Source organism: Microtus pennsylvanicus, chromosome 4 (assembly GCF_037038515.1).
Source record: "Microtus pennsylvanicus isolate mMicPen1 chromosome 4, mMicPen1.hap1, whole genome shotgun sequence".
NCBI lineage: Eukaryota > Metazoa > Chordata > Mammalia > Rodentia > Cricetidae > Microtus > Microtus pennsylvanicus.
In genome coordinates, this window is record NC_134582.1 from 19,026,118 (window position 1) to 19,043,768 (window position 17,651).

The 17,651-nt window shown below is 45.9% G+C and overlaps 1 protein-coding gene and 1 long non-coding RNA gene across 3 annotated transcripts in view; one reads left to right on the forward strand and one right to left on the reverse strand.

Annotated features, from left to right (window-relative positions):
* The window catches only part of Gnal (G protein subunit alpha L), a 102,740-nt gene extending 101,812 nt beyond the window's left edge, over positions 1–928 (reverse strand). Inside the window, exon 1 of the mRNA XM_075968430.1 lies at positions 464–928. Within this exon, the coding sequence (XP_075824545.1) occupies positions 464–809 (346 nt within the window). The 5' untranslated portion in view covers positions 810–928. The remainder of the gene's footprint in view (positions 1–463) is intronic.
* LOC142847624 (uncharacterized) overlaps positions 1–17,651 on the forward strand; it is a 106,388-nt gene that overhangs the window by 20,756 nt on the left and 67,981 nt on the right. The window contains exon 1 of one of the 2 annotated variants that reach the window (XR_012910265.1): positions 6,564–6,684. The exons of the other annotated variant lie outside the window; for it this stretch is intronic. This is a non-coding gene — a long non-coding RNA (uncharacterized LOC142847624). Of the gene's footprint in view, positions 1–6,563; positions 6,685–17,651 lie in introns of those variants that run through there. 2 annotated transcript variants of the gene reach the window in all.

The following is a 17,651-nucleotide window of genomic DNA, read 5'->3' on the forward strand; positions in this document are numbered from 1 at the left end:
AGCACCACAGCACCCGCACCGCTTCTATGACACCGTGATACGGACAACGATGCTGTTTCTCAACAGCCAGCACCATACACCTATCCCAGCTCTGCTCTAAGGCTGTGTTCACGATAAAAGCTTTGTGGTTCAGCTAAAAGGCTTTCTAAGTCTCCTTTGATTGGTGTTCTTCAAACAAACTAAGCTGCCTAGACTGTGGCAGGAAATGGAGGACTAGGATGAGACATCCCTGTGGAGTTCACGCTGCGGAAATCAATGGACCAAGGGCGGAAATTTCCCAGAGAGGCTCATTAATTAGTAATCGGCGAGCCACTGGCCCGGGGTCACAAGGCAATGGAAGAGAGCGAAATCACCCAGGAGTGACGAAGTCGTTTAAATGTCAGGGTGAAAGTCACTCTGTACGCAGTGTCCACACTTGACATTCCCCGAGGTAGGGTCTCCGACGCCCGAGGTGCAGACTTACCCAGCAGGAGGAGCCGGTGCGTCTGCTGCAGGTCGCGCTTTTGCTCTCGCAGCATGCGGTCGATGCCGCGGCTCACTTTCCTCGCCTCCTTAGCGGCTTCTCGCTCCTCGGCGCGCTGCTGCTCTTGCCGCCGCCGGCTCTGCAGCTCCACTGCCGGCCGCGCGCTCGCGGGGTTCCGGCCAGCGCCTCGTCGGAGCAGTGTCCCCGCTGGAGCCGGGGCTGGGACCAGGACTGGGGCTGGGACGGCGCTGGGCTGCCCGTCCTCCGAGCGCGGGTCCGAGGCGGCGCAGGGGGCATCCTCCGAGCTGCCGAAAAGCAGCGGTCGCAAGCTATAGCACAGGCCCATCGGGACACGGGGCGCGGGGCGTGGGCAGGTCCCCCGGGTCAGACTGTAGCCCCCGACGATGCGTGAGGCTGCGCTGCCCTTGGACCCCGGGGTGCCGGCTGCGGGGCGTGGCTGCGGTGGGTCTGGCCCGAGGGCCACGGCCCCTCACTGCCCCGAGGGGCCATTGTGCACCGTCCGGCCCGTCCTGGGCGGGTGCTCTCACCTGAGAGCGCCGCGAGCTGGCAGAGCTGATCCAGCTGCCCGGCCTTGGCCAGTCCGGCCCCCTTACCGTAAATGCTGCTGCGCAGCCCGTTCCGGTTACCGTAAATATCTCCTCCTATGACAAGTATTGCTGCCCTAGCTGCTTACTTTTTAAGAACCAGGCAGAACCCCTTGCCCGTTTGCAGGGGCTATTAGGTTACCACTAGCTGGAGCTGACAGATCGACCCACGGTAGGGCAGAACATTGTTAAATACTGTTGAAAATGTTAGTTTTTGGTGGAACTTTCTATGAATGAGCAAAACTCCTGTACTGGCTAGTTTTGTGTCAACTTGACACAAGCTAGAGTCATCAAAGAGGAAGGAGCCTCAATTGAGGAAATGCCTCCGGTAAGGCATTTTAAATTAGTGATCAGTGGGGGAAAGTTGTGGGTGGTGCCATCCCTGGGCTGCTGGTGGTCCTCGGTTCTATATGAAAATAGGTTGAGAAACCAGGGGAAGCAAGTCAGTAAGCAACACCCCTCCACGTCTTCTGCATCAGCTCCTGCCTCCAGGTTCTGCCCTGTTTTGAGTTCCTGTCCTGACTTCTTTCAGTGTCCCCCCCACACCCCTACCAACTTGCTTTTTGGTCATGGTGTTTCATTGCAGCAATGGAAACCCTAACCAAGATAACTCCCTAGAGTGGGTAGGAGAGATACCTACCCACTTTGGATAGACTGTTTGGATAGCAATGGATAGCCCCTCCCCTTAAGCCCGGCAGCTTGGAGCTGGGAAGATTTAAACGGCAGCCCCTCTTTGACAGCCAGCCTGTTGTATACACTTGAAAGCCAGGTGACACGTGCCAACTGAACAGGTTATGGCAACTGAAGCCATGACTCCTGTTCTGGAAGGTCTTGCGCCAGTCATGACCACTGTAGGCCGTGGTGCCAGCAAGATAGGCTGTGGTGACCGTTTAGATGACCTGGAAGCTCTTTCATTGAAGGAGGAGGGGAAGCGGCAAGAGACCAGCGCTATGAAACTGGAGGCTATGCTATGGTAGATGCAAATACAGTTCTTCATTTACATGACACGCCCTCACCATGGCCTTCTCTGGTCTATATAAAATAGAGGGTTCAGCTAGTCTTCATGTCGCTCTCATGGTGTTGCAGTATGAGGCCTAATAGAAAGGAATCTCCCAAATGGTCTTTTCTTGCCTATCGCGGGTACAGCCAGCTTAGTTGGAAACAACGGTGCAACAGCGGCGAGAGCTGAAGGGTTAGGGGAGCAACCACCAGCCACTCCTCGGGCACAGTGGCAGAAGGCAGAGGCTGGAAGGAGGAAGACGGTGAGGAGTGAGGGATGGAGGCTCTTTGGGGCTGTGGTCACTAGAGACACTACCATCCCTCGGGGTTGAGGGTCCTGATACCCAAGCCTGCTTGAGAGCTATAATCCTAATTTCCTGGTCACTGGAGGGTAGGTGTGGAGCATCTCGATAGGAAGTACTTGAAGGCCCTAATGCTAGCTGGCACTGACTGGTGCTGACTGTTGCTACAGCTGCCACTTAAGAGCAGGGACTTTCACTGGAGGCACAGTGCCAGGCTGCTGGCAAGTGTGCACCCGGAGCCCAAAGTCTCTGGCTTCTAAGGCATGGATCCACACACCACGTATAGAAGGCTAGGGGTGCTGTCAAGAGTGACAGCTGTTCTCATGGGGTTAGAGGGAGGCTTACTTTCTTCAAAAATTATTTTGAGCAGTGGCACATGCCTTTAATTTTTTGTTTTTTGTTTTTGTTTCAAGACAGGTGTTTTTTTTTTAAATTTAATTCTATTTTTTTTTCCTGTGAAGCCTTGGCTGTCCTGGAACTCACTCTGTAGATCAGTCTGGCTTCAAACTCAGAGATCTGTCTGCCTCTGCCTCCCAAGTGCTGGGATTAAAGGTGTGCACCACCACAGTGAAGGCAGAGGCAGGTGGATCTCTGTGAGTTCGAGGCCAGTCTGATCTACAAGAGCTATTTCCAGGACAGGCTCCAAAGCTACAGAAAAACCCAGTCTTGAAAAACAAAACAAAAGAAAACAAAAAAAAATCATTTTGGTTTTTGAGATTGTAATTTGATTGCATTATTTCTCCCTTCTCTTTCCTCCCTTCTACCTTCTCATGAGCTCTTCTTGCTCTGCAATAGCATGTACACACACACACACACACACACACACACACACGCACACACTCCTAAATATAACCACCTTGGTCTGCATAATGTTTCTTGTGTGCCTTCTCCAGGAGGGTACACTTTTTTTTTCTCCCAGTAGCATGCTTAGCATCTTGCTATGAAAGTTAGCCAATACAAATGGAGCTTGCAGGGCAGTATCAACTCCATTTCTTCATGTCCCATGGTTCAAGTAAATGGTTGTCTTCAACATCAGGATCTTATCATCGAGCCTGGAGGGGAACCAAGAACATTGACAACAGCTTATAAAGTTTGGGGTGCCTTGGGACTTCACTGGCCAATGAACCCAAAAGAAGTAACCCATTCCTGGCACTAGGCTTTCTCTCAACTTCTTGGATGACAGATTGCTAAAGCATATGGCAGTTCTTTGTAAATACATTAAAAATTTATTTTTGTGTCTGTGTGAGTATACATGCTCATGCCTCCTGGCCATGGGCTGCATGTAGAGATTGGCGTGCACGTTCTGGACGTTGGTTCTAGTCTTCCACCAACCAGGTGATGCTCAAGATCACTCAGATCATCAGACTTGGCAGCAATTGTCTTTACCCACTGGGCTTATTAACTTCAGCTTTTTTTTTTGAGGAACTGCCACAGTGTATCTTTTGTCACAAAATTCCTGAAAGAGTGCGTATATTAAGTGCCTTCAACATAAAGTTCCTGTGAGACCATGCCTCTGCTTTATTTAACCCATATACAGTGGAAAGACACATCAAACATTGCATTGTACCCTTAATTATATATGATCAGTTACAAAGAGCTTGAATGCAACTAATTAAATTTCTAATTATCATTCTAATATTCTATTACTCAATTATCCTATTATTAGTAATTATTCTATTAATTATTCTATTATTTTCCATTGCTGTGACAAAAACACCATGACCAAGGTAGTTTAGAGAAGAACTGAGTTTGCATTTCCAGAGGGTTAAAGTCTCTGGTGGCAAGTGAAGACGGACAGTAGACAGCTCAGAGTTCGTGTCTTGATCCACAAGTAGGAGGCGGAGAGCACACTGGGGATGTTAGGAGGCTTTTAAATTCCCAAGCTTGTCCCTGGTGCAGTTTCAAAAGACTGATTTTTATCTAGTTCTGCTTCCTGCTTGTGGTTTGAGATGTGAGCTCAGGCTGCCATGTCTTTGCTCCCCCATCATGGACTTGAAACTGTTGAAACTGTAAACCCAATTAAACTCTTTCTTCTATAAGTGGTGTTGGTCATGGTGTCTTATTGCAGAAAGAGAAAAGTAACTAATACATTGTGACACCTGGTGTATCAACCACACTTCTGGGCAGACCCCACACTCAAAGAGTCAGTTGACATTAAACATTTATTTTCTTTGTTAAAAGGATTATTTAATTTTTAGGGCTAGAGAGATGTTTCAGCAGTTAAGGGCACTTGCTGCTCTGGCTGAGGACCTGTGCTCCCAGGCCACATATCACAGCTCGTAGCCATTTGTAACTCCAGGTCCAGGGGATCTGATTCCCTCTTCTGGCTTCTGCAGGTACCAGGTATGCATGTGGTACACAGACAAAAATGCAGACAAAGCCCAAATAAGCCCGTGTTCTGCTTGCTTTTTTTTTTTACTTAACCATTGTTTTTGGAGATCACACAGTTGGCCATGCAGTGTTAGTTTTTTTGTGGTTTTGTTGACGTGACACCCATGACCAGAGTACTGGAGTTTGTAATGCTGTTGTCACAAATGGCAATGAGCAGAGACGGGCTGAAAAGCTGCACTTGTTCTGAGGTTCATGATCTAAGAAGGCAGTAGGTTAAGACCCCCAAAAACCTACGTCTCATGTCCAGGCTACATAGCAAAAGGGCACGTTTCAGTCAGCCACTCCAGAATTCTGTCTCCTTCCGCTGGTGGCATATAGTCTTTCCTTCCTTACCTCCAGGGAAGGATCTTTCATAACTACGTCGTATCCCAAGTTACAGAGACCAGAATAGGTCACAGGTGTACCAGGGTTTCATGGTAAGCTGTCGTTCTGTAGGCCCTGCCACCCGCCAAGAGCAAGACAGACAACATATGTGAAAATAGAGCGATATATTTGCTCCTGAGACAATGACGTTTCGATTTTGTTTCTGGCTGCTGGACAATAAGCAAAGCAAAACTTCTTCAAGGTGAGATGCAGATGTGTGCTCATTCTATAGCTCCCTGGAAGTCAGAAGTCAAAGGATGCCATAAACTCGCCAAGTACACCCAGTTTTCACTTCGGTTAGGCAGTGTGTTTATCTCCCTGAAGGACAGAGAACTAGATATTAATAAGAACCCAAGCACCTCCGTCTTTGTGCAGGCAGCTTTAAATCCTACTTGGCTGTCCACTGGTCTTGAGATGCCTCCTTTACCCCAGTGCAAAGCACGGGAGGCTTAACTCTAGCAAGCTTGGCTGCTGTTGGCGCCTCAAGGAGCACTGCCCGTTGGCCCGTCTGCTTGTCTGCTTCTTACCCATCTGCCTGTTTCACAGGCTTTCAGCAGAACCTTGGGTCCCAGCTGGAAGGAATCTACAGAATTCCTGTTAAGGCAAAAATCTCTAGTTACATGCATTAGTTACCCGCAAGCTGAAAAATCTGTCCTAGATGGCACACATATACTTACTTTAAAATTCCCAATCTAGTGTGACTCAGTTTGAGTACTGTCCCCAGTGGTTGCCCCACTGAGAGCTTAAACTGACCCAGAGAGACAGTGTCTTCTTTTTAATGGTTATTCCTCTCTGTGATGGAAATGGGCCGGTTTCAGTACTTCTGCTCCTCTATCCCGGCCACTGAGGAAAGTGTTTCTCTTCAGCTCTTCTCTCTTGGATGCTGATTTTTCTGTGAGATGAACATTCTGATCTGGGTTGACTCGTAGAGCCAGTGTTCTAGGCCATGATCGGAAGGTTTTTCTGTTATCAAACTGACACAAGCTTGAGGTGTCTGGGAAAAGGAACCTCGGCTGAGAAAGTGCCTTCACTTTCATGCGGATCGCCTGGTGGCAAGTCTACGGTGTTTTTTTTTTTTTTTCTTGGCTAATGATCACGTTCCACTGTGGGAAGCGACACTCCTGGGCAGGCGGTCCTTGGTTATATAAGAAAGCAGGCTGAACCAAGCCACGGAGAGCAGGCCAGTAAGCAGTGTTGCTCTCTAGTCTCTGCTTCAGTTCTTGCCCTGAGATTTTTTGCTTTCCTCAGGGATGGAGCATGTAAGCTATAAGAGGAAACAAGCCCTTTCCTCTCTATGTTGCTTTAGCTGTGATCTTCAGCACAGCAACACAAAGCAAATCAGAACACCAGGGATGGAATAAATAACGTTTTTACTCTCAAGATTGTCCTTCTCTGTAAAAGCACCCATTGAGTCTGAGGCCTTGCTTTGTTTCTCCTCAGGCACACAGAAGCAACAAGAACAGAAGTGTCATTTTCTCCTCGCCAAAGATGCCTTTCCATTCTCACCCCTGTTGTCTGTCTTCCTCTCGGCAGGTGGCAGGCACTTCTGGCCCTGTGAAAGGTCAGTCTCTCCCCCACTTTGTTCAGGGGACTTGTTTCCTTTGTTTTTGGTCCTCCTCGCCCCTTCACATGTGCCGTCATTCCCATCAGGAGCTGAAGTCCCAGTAACTCCTCTCCTCTTTTCCTTCAGGTATCCTCACACATACTTTAGGTCCTGATCCTTATAGACCCGTCAGTGGATATTCTGGAGTCCTATTAAGCTCAGCTATGCTTGAGCAATGTAGTCGATTCTTGAGACTTGTCTTTGTAATGTTCTTTAGGAACGCTCTCTCCTGAGACTTTCCTTCTCAGGGTCCTCCCTGGCCACCTGCATGGTCTCTGTTTTCCAAGTGACTCTGAGATCCCCTCTGCTTCCAAGCTGTGGTTTAAACTAGGCCCTTTAAGGAATCCTACCCATCAAGTCCTTCCCTCTGAGTTCTCGACTTCTACAACTAACAATCTGACACCTCCACTGGGTGTCTAGTGATCACCTCATTTTCATACTTGTGGAGTCGTAGCCATGCGCCCTTGCACAGCATCTTTCCTGTGCTTCAGTGGCTCAGATGGGGAGAGTAGTGGGCTCAGGGCCTCAAACTCCCAACTTCAGCCTCTGCTTCTTTTTTTCTTTTTCTTTTTTTTTAAATTTATTTATTAAAGATTTCTGTCTCTTCCCCACCGCCTCCCATTTCCCTCCCCCTCCCCCAATCAAGCCCCCCTCCCTCTTCAGCCCAAAGAGCAATCAGGGTTCCCTGCCCTGTGGGAAGTCCAAGGACCACCCACCTCCATCCAGGTCTAGTAAGGGTCTGCTTCTCTTTTTCATGTTCTGCACCAGTTGAGCATCCTCAGGCTGTCACTTTACTCGTTGGTGTGGGACTGTTGTCTGTATTCTGTCAATTATATTTTAAATAAATGCTGATGGTCAGTAGCCAGGCAGGAAGACCAGATGGGACAACCAGACAGGAAGTCGAGGCAGGTCAATGAGGACAGGACAATTCTTCTGCAGTTGTGACCCAGACACAGAAGAAGCAAGATGTGACTGCCCCGCTGAATAAGGTACTGAGCCACATGGCTAACACAGATAAGAATAATGGGCAATATAAGTTCTAAGAGTTAATAAGAAGTCTGAGCTAGTGGGTCAACCAATTTATAACTAATGTAGACCTCTGTGTCATTTCTTTGGGACTTAACAATTGTGGGAACCGGGCAGGACAGAAAACTCAGTCAACAACTCGTGGTGTATATTTCAAGTCTTGTGTCTCCACTACCTTAGAAGTAACTCAAATGATTACCATCTTGCACTTGGAAGGAGCCCAGTCGAAAGCTTTCTCTGCTTCCATAACAATGTGATTTCATAAACCTTTTATAAAGAACAGCCCAGACATGTTTCTGTGTTGTTTATATTGAAGTGCTTTCCTGTTACTGTTAAAGAAAGCATCACCTCTCCTTGACTTGGTGGGATGCCTTCTATGACCTCCATTCCGTTGGCTCCTGTCACTCTTTATCACATGTGTTGGTCACACACATAGACTTTCCTTCTAGTCCTTGATACTGGAATCCTTTCCAGCTTTGGGCATTTGAAACCGTCCCTTCCTTAGCCTGGAAACTTTGTCAAATAGTAGCTTCAAACATAGCAAACGGTTAGCAACAAGGAAGAGAAATCCATTGTAAGCTCCATGGAAATAGAAGCGTATAGTTTCTCCAGTTCTCTGTGTTCTTAGTATCTGAGTAAACGAGTGAGTGCAAGGTCTTTTAGACATGGTAACCCCAAGAAAGAAGAGGTTGGAGAAGATTCCTAGAGAGTCGAGAAGGATCCAGAAGGAATAAAGAGTGCTTCCACCACCCCCATGCCACTTCTGGTGCCAGGAGTTAACAAGGGCTATTGAAGGCCAGCCTCAATGGCCTCTCAGGGTTCAGATTAGAAACTACAATAAGTGTAAAGGACTTTTCCCCTTGACAATCAGAGGGTGAATGAACAAATTCTTTCACTCTGTACTTCTTTGTGCCTGTTTCTTTATTGTTCTGCCATGCTGCAAAGTTTCTAGTTACACACACACACACACACACACACACACACACACACACACACACACACGGTGATTCTTCTCTGGTAAAAGAAAGGTTACAAGGCCTGAACTTCTCAGGGTCACAAAACAGAGCTGCTCAAAACAACACTGTCAGCTTCTTTATGGCCTCATGGAGGTGTGGCTAGAAAGAGGTCCAGCAGCACTAAGAGGCAAAATGTTGATTTAGGGGCTTTAAATTTTAAGAAGGGAGAAGGGGAGTTTGTACTTGTCATTACATTCCTAGGTTAAAGTCTTGTATTCATAAATTGAGGTGAGCATGGGTGTAGGGAATTAATAGCTTTCTCAGGGTTAAAGCTGGGGGTTAGCACTTTTCCAAGTTGGCTGTCAGAGAGTTTGGGACACCCAATCTCCTTATCAGGAAGGACAAAGACTCAAACACGCTTGGACGTCCCATCCCCTGACCTCTGACGGTCCCAAATGTCATCTATTTGAAAGACTCCTCTCCTTACTAAATGTCCTGCCAAATAAAAGATAATTTCAGGGAACAAACTTCTAAGTTTTTATCTCAGGGAATGGAGCAGAGATGACTGTGGGAATCAAGGTTTTTGTCTGTGTGACTAAATTTTCTCACTGGGGGGTCCCACAGAGTTGGGGAAAGTCACCCAATAAGCAAAAGAACAAGGCAGGTTTTAAGTGTCCACAGTCCTTGTGGGACAAATAGATCCAATTATGAAGCCTATCCCAGTAAATATTCTATATATCAAAACTATATAGCTAAATGAAAAGTCATCTTCCTGACCATTCACAGATATATGTGCCCATAAGGTTGAGATGCAGTTGTGAGATTACATATATACATCACATGAGGTTACACTACAATGCAGTATTGGGGAGACACTAAGCTGCTTTAGCAAAAGTGAGCAACAGTTTTCAGTGTTGGTGGTCCTGAAGGCCTTCTCTGGGCAGGATTAACCTCCATCAGAGAACTACTCCTTTGGTGGGTTGACATTTGAATACTAAATTGTCACCTGCTGTAACTCTCATGGCCCCTGGCAAAGAGTAGATCCTTCAAGGTTGAGGAAGGAGAACACATTAAACTATGAGCTTCCTGCTTCAGGGGTGAGGTATCAGCAGTGCACTAAGACCCAGAGGTAAAAAGGAGTTGAAGATAGGGGTGTGAAAGTAGGCTCACATCAGAAAAGTGGTCGCTAGTGTCATCAGATCAGGGGAGCCACACAATAGTGCATGTAAAAATCTCTGTAGAGGTGACTCGGGACTGAATAGTCTCCACACCTAAAGCTTCCCAACTTATATCCCAGTTATATGGATAAAACCCCAAGGAGAGGGCTAGAATGAAAAGGGCACACCATTGCTGGCCCCCCAGCTTGTGAGAGCCAATTACACATTCTGCATTTCCCTCATCACACGCCTTGCTCAGTTATACCATACAGCGGTAGCCATGGTGGGAATATTTATATCAGAGAACTGAACAAATGTGGAACTCAAGGGCCCCTTTCCTTTCTTTACTTCTCAGAGGTCCTGGTTTATGAGTAAGCCAGTAGCAACAACCTGGGTGAAGTCTCCCAATAGAAATGTAAGCGATAAATAGGAAGTACATCTTATTTTCTTACTGCTTTATCCTCCCATTGCTCCTGAGTGTTTATTCGGGTCAAGATCAATGCTTACTGTGATATACAGACATGAGGCGAGGTGACAGGCTTATGTACAATACTCATGGGGTACTGGTGTAACTCAAAAGGCATCTCTGTGACTGTGAGATATGAAGCAAAGCTGAGCTTCTGCTTCCTAGGAACACAAGCCACGTACCCAACCTTAACTCAGGTAACTCCAGAGCAAAGATAGGACCACCTGTATCAGAAATAGGTTTCAGCAGAATCCTGGCTGTTGCTAGGGGTAGGGTTTCCATACTATGGCAGTGTGTGCTCTCTGTGGAAGTCAGGTATGTCTGGGGTCAGCACTACAGCCATTGTTTATGGCAGTGACACCCTTTACTTCAGGAACCAGCTGTAGGGAAACAGTCTTAGAAAGAGGTTGGAAGGACTTCAAGTGATGGGACCCGCAGATCCACCAGATGAACAACTATAGAAGGTCAGATATGAAGCCAGACATTGCGGGGGGGGGGGTGCTGGGTTGTGGGGGAGGCTAGCCTGCGAACAGGGCGGGTACTCAGAACAATTTTTGTGCAAGTGTCTCCCAAGAGTTCCTGTTGGCATAAAGAACCCAGGAACAAGAGGGATTAAGTGGGTAGGGTCTTTCTATCAGTACAGAGATGGGACAGAGGGCTTGGCGAATAAATAGTGAGGGCCAGTTTCAAACCTAGGCAGGGTAGTAACAGTCTCATTTTTCTCTGTAGTTGGAACCCAGTCCACTGGCTGCTTGGATCAGGGGCTACAGTACCCATCTCGAAAGACTTGTGCTCTGGCTGGTACATCTGTGCTGTAGGATCATCATGCTGGCCCTGATGAACTGGGTAGGAATATAAGTCATGAAATGCAGGCAATTGTCGAAGCCTCCTCCAACAAAACCAGCCAGGGTACCTGGATTGGGGTGGTGTTAAGGCTAAAGAAATGTCAGATGAAAGAAACAGATAGAAAACACAGGGTAGATTGGGGAGGTCTGTTTGGTCATGATTTTATTTCAGAACTTGTTTTTATACAGATCGACGGCAGAAGGCAGAACAAAGAGCAGTACGGTCAGCTAACTGCCTCCCTGCATTGCCCTTGAGAGGAAGCGCAAGCAGGTTCGTGTCGCTCACGTTTCCTTTTTCTAGCTGGATGTGCCTTCGGCTGGCATTCACTAGCCTGCTTCTTAATAGATAATGGTTTCTCTACTCATGGGCAAAATGCTCTTTCCCGTGGGCCTAATCAGAGCTTTCTTGTAACCCTCAAGGATGCAGGCAGAGCAGGCAACCTTGAACTCAGATGACTTAAGTCAGAATTGACTCCAGATGGAAACTGAGTCACATGTGGGCTCCCACAGGCAGTAGGGGAGTCAGGAGAATGGGGATCACTTTGCAGACAGAAAACAAAAATGAAAAAGCTGCGCAGAGGTAAGAAAGGGAGACTGCTGGGCTTTTAGCTCTGATCTTGGCCTTGGAAGTCTTGAAGCATAGACCCCAAGACCATGGGCAACATGGGCCATCCCATTGGTCTTTTCTATTGTTGTTACTTGGGCACTTTTTATCCATCTTTCTCCTTGGCTCCTTTTAGCCTGAGGCCTCTGCTGTCCATCTGGAGAAGAGTTAGATTTGTCTCCTTCAGACGTTAGATATTTGGAATAGGCTATGTCTAACTTTGTCTGCAGAGTCACAGTGTGCCTTACAGATCTCGAACATGCCAGGAGCCCATAGAGAGTTGTAAGACACAATGCTATGACAGAATGAGCAGCCCTGGGACGTTTCTACAGGGACAGTGAAACTCTATCGTAGCTTCTGACAACAGTGGTTTACTGTGGTGAAGCGCAGTGGTTGATGCGGGCCACCCAGTGGCTGCAGAAGCTAGGATGACGTTGACTAGAGTGGTTAAGGAGGCTGAGGAAGAGGAAGAAAGTGAGCAAGACTTTCAGGAAAGTTTACGGTTGTGAAGGCAAAAAAATCTGCAATGATCTCATTGAAATAATCTATAGCTTGACAGAAGGACCCAGGCCAAGAGAAGAACATTTACGTTTTTCTGGTAGTGTCAGGGGTACGGCTTGGCTAGAGCAGCTCAGTTCTGACTGTGAAAAATTTGAAATGATAGATTACTGGATTCAAAGCACTTTGGTGTTTAAGAAGAGGGAGCAGACAGGCTCAAGACTAGACTTCCTTGTGAGTGAGACTTCCATGAGGGAATCAGGTTTTTTTTTTTATATAAATATTGTAACCTCCAGTTGCTTTAGACAAACATCCTTATACAGGTCCCCAAAAGGTGTGCATGTCGAGAAAGCACAAGACTCCTTAGTTTAATGAGCACTAGCCCTCAGCTCCACTGAGAAAATAGGAAATCGTGTTTTAATGAAAAAAAGAAGAAAAAGGATATGACATCTCCTCAGGGGTTAAGGGTTTTCCTTTTATTATAGATATAATGGAGAAAACAGGTAGAGGCAGAGATATCTACAAGGGTCCAGAGTGAACATGGACATATTGAGTTGGGTCAGGGGAAGGAGAGAAGGGAGGGGAGCACAAGAGAGAAGCGGCTGACCCAGAGGGATCGGCCTGGGCTTAGAGACTGGCCAAGAGACTGGTGTAGCCATGATGGCTGAGTTCTGCAAGGGCCAGAGGAGCTGGGGGAAGGGGAAGCCCAGTCCATGTCCTGGACTGGAAAAGTTTGTGGTAGGGGGCTGGTTTGCCAGCTGTAACAGATAGGGACTGAGGGATGCTGGGAGTACCTAGTGGCCATTGTCAGCTTTGATAGGTTAATAAGCACCTTAGTTAGCTGTTTGTCCTGGGTTTGAGGCCTCACAGTATCTAGTTCTGGAATGAGCACTGAAATGACCACAAGAAACACGGAGGAGGGGAGGAAGCATGTGGTACCGTGTGACTTGAGGCCCCACAGTGACACTGAGTGGCAGTTGCTTGGGGGCAGTTGATGGGCAGCAGTTAGAACCTGAGGCAGTTGGGAAAGGTAGTTCCATGCAACAGCTGGGAATGATCCCAGCAACTAGGACTTGTATGGTTTGGCATATGCTGTGAGCCACAGGCTGAGTCTGAGGGAGGGTCCCAGTGCTGGCTAACGTGTTAAGAGACACATACATTTTTTATGCTCTTACAGTGTTTATGGGTTTGGAATCAAGTCCCGTGAACAGGCATAGTTGGCAGAAGGAGCACAGACCGAGGGAGAGCAAAGGGTGTGGCAGGAAGGGGTTGGTGAAGGGTCTGGCCTCAGAGGACAATTTGTGCTCCCCTGCAAATTGACAATGACAAGGGTCCTTCTGTGTATTTAGAGTCATGTCACCAGATGCAGGCAGCGGATGCCCACACTGTGTTGCCAACAAGCCAAGAAGCAAGTGGCAAGTGATTTCTAAAGCAGCTCTTAGCATGGGAGCAGCACCCAGCCAAGTGTGTTGGCTATTTCCCAAAGGCTTACTGAAGTGCTTAGAGAAGGACCACACCTTCCCAACACTATCTCCAGTGGGCAGCAGCCATTCTGCCTTCCTTGGTTGTTTGCCTGACTCCAAGCTACTCTCCGCAAAGCATCTAGAGTCGGTCCCTTTAAGGTCCTCTGAGACACTTCTGATCTCCAGGCTAGTTCTTCCTTCTAGCCTTGCTGTCAACCTTGGGTTGCTACTCTGAGTCACCCTTCTGCACCTCAGTCAGCTCAAGCTGGGAGCTTTTCTCACCTCACTTGTGGGCTTCACTAGGACTCAACAGAAGCACCATCTTCTAGGTTTTCCAAGATCCCAGGTCCTCCCTACCACACGTTGTTGTCTTGTTATGTCATGATATTCATAGTCTTTATCACAAGGACGAGTATTTCTCTAGCTAGGTTCACCTGGCAGAGCCTTCATCCTGCACAACATGGAGCACACACACTCTTTTGGATATGAGCCGGTGAATGGGGCACATCGAATCTTTTTTTTTAAATAATAGACCATTATTGACAAGAATTGGTGAAATGCTACTCACTATCATAGTCACTATCAAAGGAATGAAAGTGGCCCTGGATCTCAAATACAAATCACGCTATTTCCACAAGAAACTCTACCAAGTTTCCTGAAAATACTAACTGACATAGTAAAAGATACCTATACCACGCATGTGCATTAAGACAAGACCTAACTTATTTTTATGTTAGCTAACTTGTTTGGATAGTACTTTGGTTATATTGGCTGGTCTACTTCAGTGTACCAAAAGAAAAAAAAAGTATTATAACATTATTATTTGGAGTATAGTAACAGAGAGCAGCGTAATATTGCTCAAATTTTCCAGTGTTTAATAGAGGTAGACACCTCTTCTATATTTTTATGAAAGAATGTAACTCCTTATAAAATACTAATAAAGTTATTATTAATAATTTCCAGAGTAATTTTAAGTGTGAAGTAATGAATGAGCAAGGAAAAAAAATCAAAGTTTCTAAGTAGCTTAATTTTTAAAAACTAAGTTTTTTTTCTTTTCTTTTTATTGAGAAAAGGAAAAAAAAAAGTATCCGCTTCCTCCCAGCCTCCCATTTCCCTCCCCCTCCTCCCACCCTTCTCCCCCTCCCCCAAACTCCTCTCCCCCTCCCTTTCCAGTCCATAGAGCAGTCAGGGTTCCCTGCCCTGTGGAAAGTCCAAGGTCCGCCCCCCTCCGTCCATGTCTAGGAAGGTGAACAACCAAACTGGCTAGGGCTCCCACAAAGCCAGAACATGAAGTAGGGTCAAAACCCCGTGCCAATGTCCTTGGCTCCTCATCAGCCCTCATTGTTCGCCATGTTCAGAGAGTCCGGTTTTATCCCATGCTTAAAAACTAAGTTTTAAGTTTTGTACTACTCAATCTAAATGTGGTTAGAAGAAGATTTCATTTAGTCTGTGGTACAAAAGAAGTTTTACAGTCTAAAACAAGTATAAATTGAACTTTAAAATTACAAATAGATGATTGAATATCCTTTCCATCACCATCAGACTATTCAGAGTTTCCATCTTCAGCTGTAATTCTATTTTCTGGAGCATTGCTGTTGCTGCCTCCATTTCCTTACAGAGATGACAGAGTGTTATCACTGCTGTCACATAATCCTCGGGCTCTGTTTCCAGCTTTAAGTCTGCACCTCCTGGGAATTCTTGTTCATGCACCGCCTCTGAAGCATCGGGCGGATTGGAATGATTACTTTTTACAGGAGGCTTCCATTCAGGAGACTTCTTTTGAAAACCTTTCCCTCCACTTAGCATATTTGTGACTGTTGGAGTTAATCCTCATGATAACTGAAGAATGTACTTCAGTTGAATGTGTGTAGGGGTGTTAGATGATTCGTTAGTTTCTTTGCCATCATGATCTTCCTCTGTTTTCAGTCTTAAGTCTTTTATCAGCGAGGCAGTTTCATCTTACTTCCTTTTGGTATGGGTGATGACTGCAGACTCCAGATTCTCAGATTTTATGGGACTCCAAGAAACTTTTATAGCGCTGGCTGGGTGGTTTCTCAAAACACCCAGATATTTCAGCATGCTGTTCTTTGGTCTTTCCTTTCCCCTTTTGGATATTCCTCTTGCCTTTCACTTGAGAAGCCAGTTGCTCCCTAATAATGCCCTCTGATCTCTTTAAGTTATTTGCAGGATTTATTTTGTGATTAAGCTTTTAGGCACTTGATTGATAATTGAAGTTTTTTTAAATTTTTAATTTATTTTTTATGTGTGTGTCTCTTTTTCCTCACCACTTAAGAGGTAAACATTGTGGACTTTGTACTTTCCCACAGTGCCTTGGAAACATATAAACAAAACGAAACTTCAATCAAGTTGCATTAAAGTGGCAAAAGAAGAGAAGTAAAATATGTGGATTTTTTAGAATGCAAGGCCATGGGATTGCATGTAGCCTGCTTTTGATTATGTTGATTACTCTTGTATCCACACCTGGAATGTTTATATATATAAAGTGAATGAACCTTTAAATCTAAACATGAGGCGTGCTTTGATATTTCAGTAACAAACAAATGCAGCGACATGAAATAAATAGGACTTGAATTTTCTTGGCAGACTTTTGCATCATTGAACCCAATCAGTGGGGGGTGGATTTGCCATTCCACCACAAATGTCAATGGGAAATACAATTTGGATTACAGAAATGAAGATTGATATGGTCAAGTCTTTCATTTCAGGGATGTTAGGTCTCAAATCTGGGACAAACAGCTAACTGGGTGGGGTGCCTATGAACATATGTTAAAGCAAATACAAACTGGGACGTTATTTATTTTTTAGCATCCCTTAGCTAAAGGATCCTCCTGGTAGGAATACCCAGCCCCCCCAGCCTTCCATCCTAGGGACTGGGCTGGGCTGCCCTTGCCTCAGCTGCTCCTTCCCTCTATAATCCAGCCATTTTGGCTACACTGGCCCTTTTGGCCTCTCACCCTCTTGATCTCTTGGCTCCTGGCTTCCACCTCTTGCCTTCCCCTCTTCTCTCTCCTCGAATGGCCCAGCTCAGTCTGCTGGTCATGTCCACTCTGGACTCTTCCAGCTGTTCTTTCCTTTATATGTGTTCTCCCTTGAATCTACAATAAACCGTCTCCTCCACTGTACCTAGGAGTGTCATGTCCTTCTCTTGTTTATTTGTTTCATTCGTTAGCTATGATCCTGAGGCAGAGTAGTGTCTATGTAATTTGCAACGGGAACTGCATAGAAACAGAGGGAGGAGCTTACTCCCGACTTCTGTTATTAACCAGAGGTATGATGTTGGACCAGGAACTTATCCAGGGCTTATCTTGTCTATAAACAGAGATTTCTGTTAGGTTTCTTCTAGTTTTAGTACTGGGAGATTTATTTCCTTATTATAGAAGTGCCCCTGAAGATTCTACTACTGATAAAGTAGAAGAAAATTTGTCAACTTGTGGGGGTGGGAGGTAAAACAGATAAGAAACCAAGTATCATGCACAGATTTAAAAAAATTAATCTTTGTTATCTCACATGAAGTCCTATAGTGCAGAGGATCACAGCTCAGGCCTTGAGAGTCGTCACTGTGTGTAGAAAGATTTAGCCTCCAACAATTCAGATGGTGTCTGTGAAGAATGACCGATATAGTTAAATCCATCTTCAAAAACAGGTGGCAGGAAAATGAATGAGTTAAGGTACCTTGAATTCATTTTTAATATGGCAGCGATTTCACCATTAATTTCAAAGCATTGGGCTAAATATTTGCTAAAGACACTTAGAGTATTTCTGGATCTCATTTCTATAGAACAGTAGGGTTGACATAGACAACCTTTGGCTTTCAGCTTTGACGACAAATAATTTAATTTTCTATCCCTGAATAATAAATTCTTGATGTGATCCTCCCTCTCCCCTCTTT